General features: G+C 45.4%; 1 protein-coding gene across 1 annotated transcript in view; it reads right to left on the minus strand.

The window, feature by feature from the left end:
* Positions 1-12500, minus strand: part of LOC119595181 (AT-rich interactive domain-containing protein 3C-like) — a 246444-nt gene that overhangs the window by 52662 nt on the left and 181282 nt on the right. Inside the window, exon 7 of the mRNA XM_037944349.1 lies at positions 75-258. Within this exon, the coding sequence (XP_037800277.1) occupies positions 75-258 (184 nt within the window). The remainder of the gene's footprint in view (positions 1-74; positions 259-12500) is intronic.

Here is a 12500-nt window from a genome sequence, read left to right on the forward strand (position 1 = left end):
CTGGAACAGACGTGGAAGAAGGGAATAGGGAAATAACGAAATACGGAAACGAGGCTGTGAAGCGAGGCACTTACTGCGTCCTGAGCGTGAAGGCGGCGCTGGTGATGGACGAGGGCAGCTTGAGGCCCTTGATGATCTCCTGCCACAGCTTCTTGTTGATGACGTCGACGAGGCCGCCGCGCGCCACCACCAGGTTGTACAGCTCGTACAGGTCCAGGACCTGCTTGGCCATGATGGGCAGCCGGTTGATGGGCGTCCCTGCGGGAGAGACAGGCGGGTTAGGCAGGGCTCCTCCAGGAGGCTTGGGGCACGTCCCTCGCGATCGACTTCTTACCCCCTCCCATATCTCCCTCCCTCCTCCCCCGTCTCCTTCCCTCCCGCTTCCCTCCTCTCCTCCCTCCCTCCTTCCCTTCACCCCCTCCCCTCAGCCTCCGAGGCAGAAACAGACAGCAAAGGCAGTAATTACAGCGCGGCGGTGCCAACTCGCGCAAGTTATCCCGAGTGGCACCGGTGACGAATGAAGCGCCGCCGATAGTTGGGCGCCGCGTTATTAATGACGCGAGCAACATTGAGCAACAGCAATACCAATATCCATCGACGCAGCCGCTGGTTGATGCTAATAGTTCCTCCGAAGCCAGTGATGCTGACGGCCGCCGTGAATAATGACTTCCAAACTGGCGTATATCAACTGCTTCTTGCACATTCCAGAAGCCTTTCGAGCGTACATCAACTACATCAGCTGCTCTTGCACATTCCAGAAGCCTTTCGACCGTATATCAACTACATCTACTATACTCTCAGAAGCTCGCCCAGGTTTGCGTATATCACAACCACTCTTGCGCATCTTGTTTCGACTATTCGACTATTTGGCCCTGTTCTGTTTTGACTATGCGATTACTTGACCCTCTTCTGTTTTGACTATGCGATTACTTGACCCTCTTCTGTTTTGACTATGCGATTACTTGACCCTCTTCTGTTTTGACTATTCGCACTCCCAAGGCACAGCCGCGGACAAAATTCGTGTCGTGACTGAAGCTTCGAAAAATTCCAAACAATAGAGGTTCGCCATGTTTGGGGGTTCGAAGCAGGGTTCGAATTTTTTTTGACAGAGAAATTTTGACGTGTAATGGTATCGCCAAAGATATAACCTGAACTATCTTTATCTGTCTATTATCTTTATCTTTCATCCCTCTTCATTTGCTATTATCCCTCTTTATCCGTCTACACATACCTCTTTATCCCTTTAACATAACCCTTTATCTATCACCTATTTCATCTTATCCTTCTTTACCTATCTATACATCTCTCCTCATCCATCAATCTTCCCTCTATGTCTACTTATACAACCATCTTTATCCATCACCCTTCCTTATCTATCTATACATCAAAATTTATCCCCCTTATCTATCTTTTCTCTTTATCTATCATTCCTCTTCCTCCATCTACACCTCCCCCTATATCCACCTCCCTATAGATCTCCCCTCATCCACCTCTACCCCCTCATCCACATACCCCCCCCCATTCATCCACCTCTACCCCCTCATCCACTATACCCCCGCCATTCATCCACCTCAAACCCCCTCATCCACATACCTCATCATCCCTCTACCCTCACACTCCTCCACAGCCCCCTCACCCACGCAGGACTCCCCCCGCCTCCCCCTCCCCCCGCCTCCCCCTCCCCCTATTCCCCCCGCGGGCACACGACGCTGCGGGGGAACTCGGCGCAAAAAGAAGGTATCGTATGTCCCATGAATAATGGAAATGAACTTACAGGCTGTAAAAGTAAATACGCGCTCGATCTCCCTCGCATTTAACCCGAATATAAAAACTGTCGCAAAAATGACTCTTTAAAATAAAAAAGAAAAAAAGTTCGCACACACACACACACGGCGTCAATTACCGCGCGCATAATTCACGCCTCGGGAAGGACGCGACAAAAAAAAAAAAAAAAAGAAGAAGAGAAAATAGGGGAAATAAAAAAAAGTGACGAGCGACATCCGCAATGTATCGACATATCCCGGTTAAATATATTAAATATATTATATATAATATATATATATGTGTGTGTGTATGTGTGTGTGTGTGTGTGTGTGTGTGTGTGTGTGTGTGTGTGTGTGTGTGTGTGTGTGTGTGTGTGTAGCTTAATGTCCTAAAACCTCTATCTTAGAGAACAGAAGGTCCAAACCCCCCCATCCACCTATCCATCCATCCGTCAAACGCAGCACCTCCATTTCAACTTATCAGATTAATATGCAAATTAGGCAAATATAAATGGTCTCGTGATTTCCGTAAAATGGCGGAAGGGAGGAAAGGACGGGGGGGGGGTCTGTTTCAGGACGCGCGCGGGATTCGTTAAAGGGCTTTTTCTGTTCTTATCTCTTTCTATGTTCGTCTATCAATCAATCTATCTATCTGTCTGTTTGTCTGTTTATATTTCTCTCTCTGTCTCAATCTCTCTCTATCTCTCTCTCTCTCTCTCTCTTTCTCTCCCTCACCCCTCTCTCTCTCTCTCTCTCTCTCTCTCTCTCTCTCTCTCTCTCTCTTCTCCCTCTCCCTCTCCCTCCCTCCCCCTCTTTCTCCCTCACTTTGCCTCCCTTTCCCTCCCTTTCCCCTTACGTTTGAATTCAACGTCCACTGCTTTATCAGTTTCCTTTATGCTTCTCCACTTTCTAAATGTATTCCCACGCGTTCAAGCAATAATAATAAAAAAAAAAAATGATTGGGTGAAGGAGTCATATTGTGAAACAAAACGCAACAACAACAATATCAATAACAACAAAAATGTCAAGAAAAACAATATCAACAACATCAACAAAAAAACAACAAAAAACAAAAACAACAAAAACAACAACAATATCAACAAAAATAATAATAACAATATCAACAAAATCAAATACAATATCAACAACAACAACAACAAACCAGTAGCAATATCAACATTAAAAAAACGGAAAATATGTTTCTATAACAACAAAAAAAAAAAAAAAAAAAACAAAGAAAAGAAACGACAAACAACAACAACAAAAAAAAAGTCCGTACTATAGCGCCACCCAAAAATAAATAACTTAAAAAAAAAAAAAAAAAAATCAAATATATATATAAAAAATAAGCTATACTAAAATTTACAGTGTCGTTAATGTCGAACGCCGGAGTTAAGTGCAAGATAATAGGGCAGACGCATGTGACGTTTTATACGGAAATAACAATACTACCACCTGCCTGGGGAGGGGTGGGGTGGGAGGGGGAGGGGAGGGGGGAGGAGGGGGGAAAGGGGGGAGGGGGGGGGAGGGGAAAGGGGGAAGGGAAAGGGGGTGAGGGGGGGTTGAGGGGGTGGGGAAAGGGGTTGGAAGGAGGGAGGGGAGAGGGGAGGGAAGGTAACAGGGTTGAAGGGGAAGAAGGGAGAAGGGAGAAAAGGGAGAGGAGGAAAGAGGGTGAAGGAGGGGGGTTGTGGCGGTGGAAGGGGAGAGGAGATAGAGAAAGGGAAAGGAGGTGGAAGAAGTAAAAGGAAATGGGGAAGAGGAAAGGGGAGGAAGGGGAGAGGGGGGGAGGAGAGGGGAAAGGGAGAGAGAGGGATAGGGGGTGGGGGAAGGTAGGGGGCAAGGAGAGGGGTAAGGAGTGGGGGGGTAGGGGGGAAGGGAAGGGAGAGGAGGTCGAGAGTGGGGACAGAAAGGGCAGGGAGAAAAGATAGCGAGAAAAGATAGGAGAAGAGATAAGGAGAAGAGATAGGGAGAAAAGATAGGGAGAGAAGATAGGGACAAAGAATTAGAGAGAAAAATATGGGGAGAAAAGATAGGGAGAAGAGATAAGGAGAAAAGATAGGGAGAAGATAGGGCGAAAAAGATAAGGAGAAGAGATAGGGAAAAGGGATGAGAGGAACAGGAGCGAAGGGTGGAGTAGAGTAATGGCACACACGCTTTGAAACTCCAGTTATTACACAACGCACGACTCCATTTGCAGAACACTCAGTGCACTGTGCTAGTCACTTGACATTGACATTGTGCGGGGGATGCATTAGTTGTGTTGACTTTATTTTGTTCTTTATAATTTTGGTCTTGGCATTATATATATATATATATATATATATATATATATATATATATATATATATATATATATATATATATGTGTGTGTGTGTGTGTGTGTGTGTGTGTGTGTGTGTGTGTGTGTGTGTGTATATTGTGTGTGTGTGTGTTATATTGTGTGTGTGTGTGTGTGTGTGTGTGTGTGTGTGTGTGTGTGTGTGTGTGTGTGTGTGTGTGTGTGTGTGTGTGTGTGTGTGTGTGTGTGTGTGTGTGTGTGTGTGTGTTTGTCTGGAGGCATGCACGTATACCCAAGCATTTCTGACCATCAAGCTGCAAGTCTGCATGGCTACCTACCTTAATAGCAGCTTGTCTTCCTGTCTGTCTGTCTGCCTTGTCCGTATGTATACCTAACTGCCTGTTTGCCATTTAAGTCAATTTATCTTCCTGCTGCTTACCTGTCTGTCTGCCTGTCTGCCTCTTGCCTGCCTGTCTGCCTACCTCGCTATCTACTTCATGTCTACACGCCTGCCTGACTGCCAACCAGACTGTCTGCCTGTCCTTCCTGCTCTCCGCATATCTGTCTGCCGTCCTGCCTTGCCTGCCCTTCTACTGCACATTAACATTAAATATATCTACGTCATCTGTGTATAAACTGAAATATCTCTATATTTTTATATATTAGTTTATATATATATATTAATCTGTCTATACACTCACCGACTTTCGTCTACAGTATAACAGTACAGTACAAGTTCATGTTTTTTTTTGTTTTTTGTTTTTTTTTTACGACCAACCACAAGAAATTATTCAGTTAGAAGGGAACAAAGGTACACTGTAACATGTGTCTGTATGTGTATGTATATATACGTACAAGTACACATCTTTCTATATCTTTACTTATATTTATCATTCTACCTTGCTATACATAGGTGTTTGCGTTGTATGTTGTGTGTGTGTGTGTGTGTGTGTGTGTGTGTGTGTGTGTGTGTGTGTGTGTGTGGTGTGTGTGTGTGTGTGTGTGTGTGTGTGTGTGTGAATCTATATCTATATCTATATATTAGTAGATAAATAAATACTCAGAGAGATTTAACTAAACACTCAAACTCAAACACACACACACACACACACACACACACACACACACACACACACACACACACACACACACACAACGTACAAACAAAAACAAAACAAAAAAAAAGCTACACACCTAAGCACCGACCAAACCACATATAATCGACGCACCAAGTATGACTGAGAAAGACGTAAATTCAGTCAGTTAAACTCCGTCTCCTGAAGGAAGGCGTTTCCAGCGAGAGGCGACGGAGACAAAAGACTATCGGGAAGCGCACGGGATCGAACGAGTCACGTGATCTGCGTCTTCTACGACGACCCCGGAAATCAAGGAAAAAATCGACGGCGATTTTTTCCCCTAATAACAATCAAGCGAATATCGACGAGCGAGTCAATATGGCGACCACAAAACTCTCTTTTCCCAGGAAGACAAAAAATAAATTGCCTAATTAACAAGGCGATTATATCATTCGAAGCCGTGGCCATTTGCGATCGGATAGTTTCACTCGGTTTCGTCCCTGCGAGGCGGACCGCGCGGTGCTTCGCGGCGCTCGAACCGAACGAAACAAAGCGGGAAATTGTGTTGGTTAGAGGAAAGCTCGATCCCCCGCGGGCCCGCCGGTTCTTGTTGCTTTCAACACGGAATATTTCAATAACTGAGATATGTAATTATTGGCCGGACGCCCTTCTTGTCCGCAGTCGAGAGCCGCAGCCCAAACTGCCGATCCGCATGCGAGTGTTCGCACTTGCGGCAACGGCTCGCAGTTATGGCGAGTCTCCAAGTTATGACAAGAGTTCGGCTGGCAAAAAAAAGTCAATAACTTGTGTTCGCTTGACCGATGAACAATAAGAAACTTGCTGAACATATTGGAAACAGCAGAGCCCAGTTGTTGTGTTGTAGTACAGCGCCTTCCCCTGAGAGCTTCAGACCGCTCGAACAGGACGAAGCCTCGGAACGAACTGCGCTCGGAAACAAATGAAGCAGTTGGCCGACAGCTTACAGCAAGTCCGTTCCATGCAGTACTTGTGTGTTATAGGCTGTACCGGCATCTTACATGCATTTACCAATGCTCTATAGGCAACTTTAATATGCTACAGACTACATTACCGTCCCACAGAAATCATCAGTAAAAATAAACCAACATACCTCAAACATCAGGCAGACAGATACAGACATCAGAAGGACCTATATACTTGCCAACAAACATCAACGTAACGCAGCCAGACAGACACACATACATGAGATATCAAACAGATATCTGTCTAGACACAAGATATCAAACAGACAGATATAAAGTATCAGACAGATGGACATAAAATATCAGACTAGAGACACAAGAAACAGATGGATAGATATCCAGACACATCAGACAGACCTAAGTTATCAACGTAACACGCTTAGAAAGGCCCCTTGTGTTTCTTCCAGTGTCAATTGCACACAAAAATACCCGAAAACGGCCTGATGGCAGTGCTTCTGCGGCGGAGCGACGCGCACGCGCCACGGGAGCGGCGGCGGCGGCCCGGGTAATGATAGCGTGTTATCGCGGGCGGCACGAAGGGCGCGCGATAATTGAGTATCGTGGGCGTCCCGGCCATCGTCGCGGCCTGATGAGTCGACGGTACGCGGGATCCATCACCGTGCCCCGCCCACGCCCGCCCACGCCCGCCCTCCGCACGCCCTCACCCACACATTACCTCCTCCTCCTCAAACAATCCGAGGGCCCGGCCGCCCGACTCCCGCATTACCTCATTAATTATCTAGAATTAAACTTCGGGGCCGCAGACAACACCTGTAATTTGGTGATATCGGGAGGGCGGAGGACGATACCCGGGGGGGGGGGGACGGGAGGGGAAGGGGAGGGAGTGGATGGATGGGGGAGGGAGCGCATGGAGGTGAGGCGAGAGGCGAAGGGAAATGGGAGGTGAGACATGGAAAGTGTTGAGGAAGCAGAGAGAGAGGGGCAGAGAGGGAAGGGATGAGTGAGCGTGGGTGATGAGAGGGATCAGGAAGAGGAAAAGGAAAAGGAGAGAGAGACAGAGAGAAAGAGAGAGAGAGAGAGAGAGAGAGAGAGAGAGAGAGAGAGAGAGAAAGAATGAAAGAAAGAAAGAAAGAGAGAAAGAGAGAGAAAGAGAAAGAGAAAGAGAAAGAAAGAGAAAGAAGAGAGAGAGAGAGAGAGAGAGAGAGAGAGAGAGAGAGAGAATCTGAACCATAAGTTCTTGCCACTGAGAAATTCTTTACCCCCTTCTCCTTGCCCTTGGTCATCTCCGCACGCCACATTTCCTTAAGAATCACTGCCTTTGATCTTACTTGGCCACGCAATCTTCTTCCCCAGCATCCCCTTCCACCCTCCCTTCCCTCCCCCTCCCCCTCCCCCTCCGCCTGCATCCCCGTCAACAAACCAATACAATAATGCACTTCGTCAGATGTTGCAGCTTGTAAGTGCTGCTGCTCTCCCGCGTCTACAGGAAGTGACAACATAAGTGTCAGTAACTTATGCAAATAACTTGCATATTGCACATTGCAGACCCGGGGCCGAGCAGAGTGCGTGTAAATACTCCGCTGAGCACAATGCCTGTAAACACTCTATTCTCTCCAGCGGCCGCAGCTCTTCATTCACGCAGATCCACTCGCCTGTTCGGTCGTTCCCCAAGAGGATGTGGACTGGTGGTTCTTTCTCAACAGAACTGGAGTATTATAAAGAGCTTCTGAGTGAAGTTTGTTCGTGTGCTTCCAAAGAGCTGAGTCAAGTTTGTCTTATAAAAAAAAGACATCGAAGTAATATTTGTTCGAGAACATCTGAGTAAATTTTCTTCAGTAAGGTAGTAATGGTTACTATAAACAGCTTCCAAGGAAACTTTCTCAAAAGACATAGCAACAACAAAACTGCTTCTTGGTACCGTTAAAGAGCTTCGGAATAAAGCTTCTAAACAGACATAGGAACGACATCGGATCTTCTTTGGTGTTAATAAAAGGGGTTTCAAAGTAGTTTCTGAACCGCCCTAGCAACTGCAGATCTCCTTGCTACCATAGAGAACTTCTGAGTAAAATTTCTTAAAGGTACGCGCCGCTACAGCCAAATATATTTGATAACATACAGTAAAAAAAACATTGTTAACGAACCTAGGAAATGCAGAAGACCATCTTGATGCAAGAAAGAGATTCAGAGTAAAATCCTTCATTCTGATATCTTATTGGTACGATAAACAGCTTCTGAGCAGAGTCTCTCAACAGAACTAGTGAAGCACAGCAGATTATATTCGCTTTGTAAAGGAATTCTGGGCGAGGGAGCGTGATTTAAGACACGGAAGTCTACGACCACTCTTGGGAAGGTAAAGAAGCTAAAAGGACAGTAAGACAAACTGGATTGATGTATGCATGGTTTCGGACGCTGGGTCGTTCCGCTTTCAGATTCAGATAATATGATTTTCATCTTTCATCGTTTTCAGATGAAGAAGAAAAAGAAGTAGAAGAAAGAAAAGTGGATGAAAACAAGAAAGACGATGAGGAAGAAAGAAAGAAAGGAAGAAGAAAAAAAAAGGTAAAAAGAAAAAGGCCAGAAAAGAAATAAATAAAAAAGAAGGAGGTTGCGGAGAAGGAGAAGAAAAAAAGAAAAGGAGGAGGAAGCAAAAAAAAAAAAAAAAAAAAAAAAAAAAAACTCTAAACAAGAAGAATACATTACACATATGTACACTATTCCATATACCTTTCTTATGACACATAATTCTAAGAAGAACAGAAATCTTACAAGCTTTTCAGTCAATGCGGGGTCATAACATTGTGTAATGACAACGTAATAACACGACATTCCTCACCTTGCCTTTTTTTTACTGTTATTAACATAGTCTCCTTGTTATACATTGAGAAAATACGTTAACAAGGTGTATTTTCTTTTTTATATATATACGGTCCATATTTGTGACACCGACTTGGCACGAATGACACTTGGGAGGAAATATATAGATATATACTTGTTGTCTGAATAGATGAATTAATAAATGATAAAAAAAATATATCAATGATAAAAAGGAGGAAAAAAAATACATACGAAATTAAAATGAAAAATAATACAGTAACTTTATATTTAAATAAGCTTCAACGCCTTTATAATGCATCTCATGTCAAAATAGATGATTAAAAAATATGAATAAAAGATGATGAAAAAACTGAATAAAAAGTGAAATATAAAAAATAAACAGTAACTTCATAATCAAATTCCCTGGCCTTTATAAAAGAGCGTTTCGTGTTTTTCAGATCGATAATCACCAATAGTTTTTTTGTTTTTTTTATCGAAGGTCCTCTCCTCTATCCTTCTTCTGTCTATCCCTTGCCCCGTGCAATCGCCCCTTCCCCGTCTATCCTTTTTCATCTTCTTCCTAACTCCTCCTTTCTCCTCTGCTCACTTTTCATCCTTTTACTTCGTATGTTTCTATTCTGCTCCTTCCCTTTCCCCACCTTCCCTCCCTCTTCCCCTTACCTTCTCATTTCTCTTACCGCCCCGTCCTTCTCCCTTCTCTCTCCTTTCCTGTCTTCTCTCCTTCCCCTTTATCTTCCCCTCTCCTCCTTTTCCCTCTTCCGCTTCCCTTGCCCCTTGCCTTCCTCACACCTCCCCTTTATTTAATCCCCTCCCTCTCTTTCCTTTAATTCTTCCCCTTACCTTACCCCTCTTCCCCTTTATCTATTATCCTTCCCTCTCTTCCCCTTCCCTTCCTCCCCTACTCCCCCCTCTTACTTATTCCTCTTACTTTCCCTTCCCCTTCCTCACCTTCCCTTATCTTCCCTCCTTCCCCCTCCCCCTTCCCTCCTTCCCCCTCCCCTTTCCCCTCCTTTTCCCTAACCCTCTCTACTTCCCCTTCCCCCCCTTCCACCTTCCATCCACACCCCTCCCCTCCCCTCCCCTCTTTCCCTATCCCTACCCTTTCTCTCCTCCCACCCTTTCCACCCCAGCCTTCCCTACCTCCCCTTCCCCTGCATACGGAAGGGGGCGGGGCAGCGATGAGGCTTCCCCCCCCCCCCCCCCCCCCCCTTGGGGCCACCCCCCCCGGGATTCTTTCCCTAATTCCTGAAGACATCGAATTTTCGGCGAAGGCCACTGCGGTGAATTCTCAGTCGATGGAGACCTCTCTCTGTTTATTCACTAATTCTTGTATTTATCCGTCTGTCTGTCTGGCTGTTTGTTTGTCTGTGTTTCTGTCTGTGTATTTTTCTGTCTTCTTTTTTCCCTGTCTGTCTGCCCGCCCTGTTTGTGTATCTTCGTCCGTTTCTGTGTATCTGTCTGTCTATCCACCCATCCATCATTTATTTGTGTATTTATCTATCCATTCGTCTATTTCTATCCATCTGTTTCATTATATATATATCCATCCATCCATCTATCTATGTGTTTATCTAAATCTATTTTATCTCTCTATTCATATATCTATCTAATCTAGTAGTTAATCTTTCTATCACCCAATCAAATATAACCATCTATCCTAGTCATTCTATCTATTACCTTATCTATCACCACCCCCATCTTCTACCCTATCTATCTATCTATCTATCTATCTATCTATCTATCTTCATCTATCTACCCAAATTTATCATCTATCTATCTATCTTTTCTATTTTTAACTATCATATCTATCTTTTATCTATCTACATCTACTTCTACTATCTATCTATATCTTCAGTTTCATTATAGTCCATGTAGAAACAAAATACTAAAAAAACAAAAAAAAAAAAACTAAAATCAACGAAAAGGCAATAATGGCAAATAAAACAGTCCACCCTCCAAGGCAAGGAGAATCGACAAGGACGAAGGAAGAATATGAAAAAATAAAGAAAAGAAAATAGGAAACGAAACAGCGAAAGCAGGATAGATACGATAAACAGAAGAGGCTGCAACAAGGTAAAAGAAGAAGAAGAAGAGGAAGAAGAAGAAGAAGAAGAAGAAAAAGAAAAGGAAAAGAAGAAGAAAGAAGAAAAAAAGAAGAAAAAGAAAAAGAAGAAGAAGAAAAGGAAAATAATAATAATAATAATAATAATAATAATAAATAAATAATAATAAAAGAAGAAGAAAAAAGAAGAAAAAAAAAAAAAAAAAAAAGGAAAAGAAGAAGAAGAAGAAGAAGAAGAAAAGGAGAAGAAGAAGAAGAAGAAGAAGAACAACAACAACAACAACAAGACATTACACCTCACCCCATAAAAAAAAAAAAAAAAAAAAAAAAAAATCGAAAAAAAAAAGAAAAAAAGAAAAAAAGAAAAACAAGAGAGCAAACAAAGAGAGAACACAGAAACGGATACGGTGAACAGAAGAGGTAAGCAACAAGGGCGCTTAATGAGGGCTAAGCGCCTCCGAAGACGTTGGCGCGGGGCTTCTACTGCGCCTCCAGAAGCCTTAGGGGCGTCGATATCGTTCCCGGAGGAGGGGGGGGAGGGAAGGGAGAGAGGAAGGGTGTGGGAAGGGAGGGGGGGGGAGGTGGTGGGAAGGCAAAGGGGGGAGGAGAGGGGTGGGAAGGAAGGGGGAGGAGAGGGGAGGGATGGGAAGGAGGGAAGAGGAGGAGGGCCGTTAAAAGGTTGGGTGGGGGTGGGAAGAGGGGAAGGGGGGATGGTGAGGGAGGGTTGATAGGGAGGTCGAAGAAGAGGAGGGGGAGGGGTTTGAGAGGAGGGAGTGGAAAGGGGGGAGGGGGTGGAAGGGAGGTGCGAGGGGGCGAAAAGGAGAGGGGGTGTGGATGGAAGGTGGAAGGGGGGGAAGGTGGAGGACGGTGGGATGATGGGGTGTTGGGGAGGGGGTTGGAATGGGGGTGAAGGGAGGTTGCAGAAGGGGAGGAGGGGTGGTCAGGGGGTTGAGAGGAGTTGGGGAGGAGTAGAGGGGGGGGGGGCTGGGGAATGTGGGAGGAGGAAAATGGTTGAAGGAGGAAGGGGATGAGTCGGGGGGGGGGGATTGGGAGGGGGAGGGGGAGGTTGGGGAGTTGGGGAAAGGTGGATGTGGGTGGAAGGAGGAAGGATACGAAGCGTAGGAATATAGGAAGGACTCGCAGAAGGAAGGAGAGGGGAAGGAGGTGGACGAGGATGAGAGGACAGAGCCGTAAGAGAGGATGGTAGGGGTAGGGGGGGGTGAGGGAGGGGTATGGAGATGGGGTATGGAGAAAGGGGAGGGGGGGGGGAAGGAGCATGGGGAAGGAGGGGGTAGAGGGAGGAAGTAGGGGAAGTGGGGAGTAAAGATTAGGAAGGAGGGAGATAGGTGAAGGGAAGAAATAGGAGGGGAAAGGGAAAGGGGAAGAGGAAAGGGGAAGAGGAAAGGGGAAGAGGAAAGGGGGAAGGGCGAAGGGGGAAAGCGGAAGGGGAAAGGGGAAGGGAAGGGGGAAAAGGGGGGAGGAAGAAAGGGGAAAGGGGAGGGGGGAGGGGAGTGGAAAGGGTA

The sequence above is a fragment of the Penaeus monodon genome, chromosome 35 (assembly GCF_015228065.2).
Source record: "Penaeus monodon isolate SGIC_2016 chromosome 35, NSTDA_Pmon_1, whole genome shotgun sequence".
NCBI classification, from domain to species: Eukaryota; Metazoa; Arthropoda; class Malacostraca; order Decapoda; family Penaeidae; genus Penaeus; species Penaeus monodon.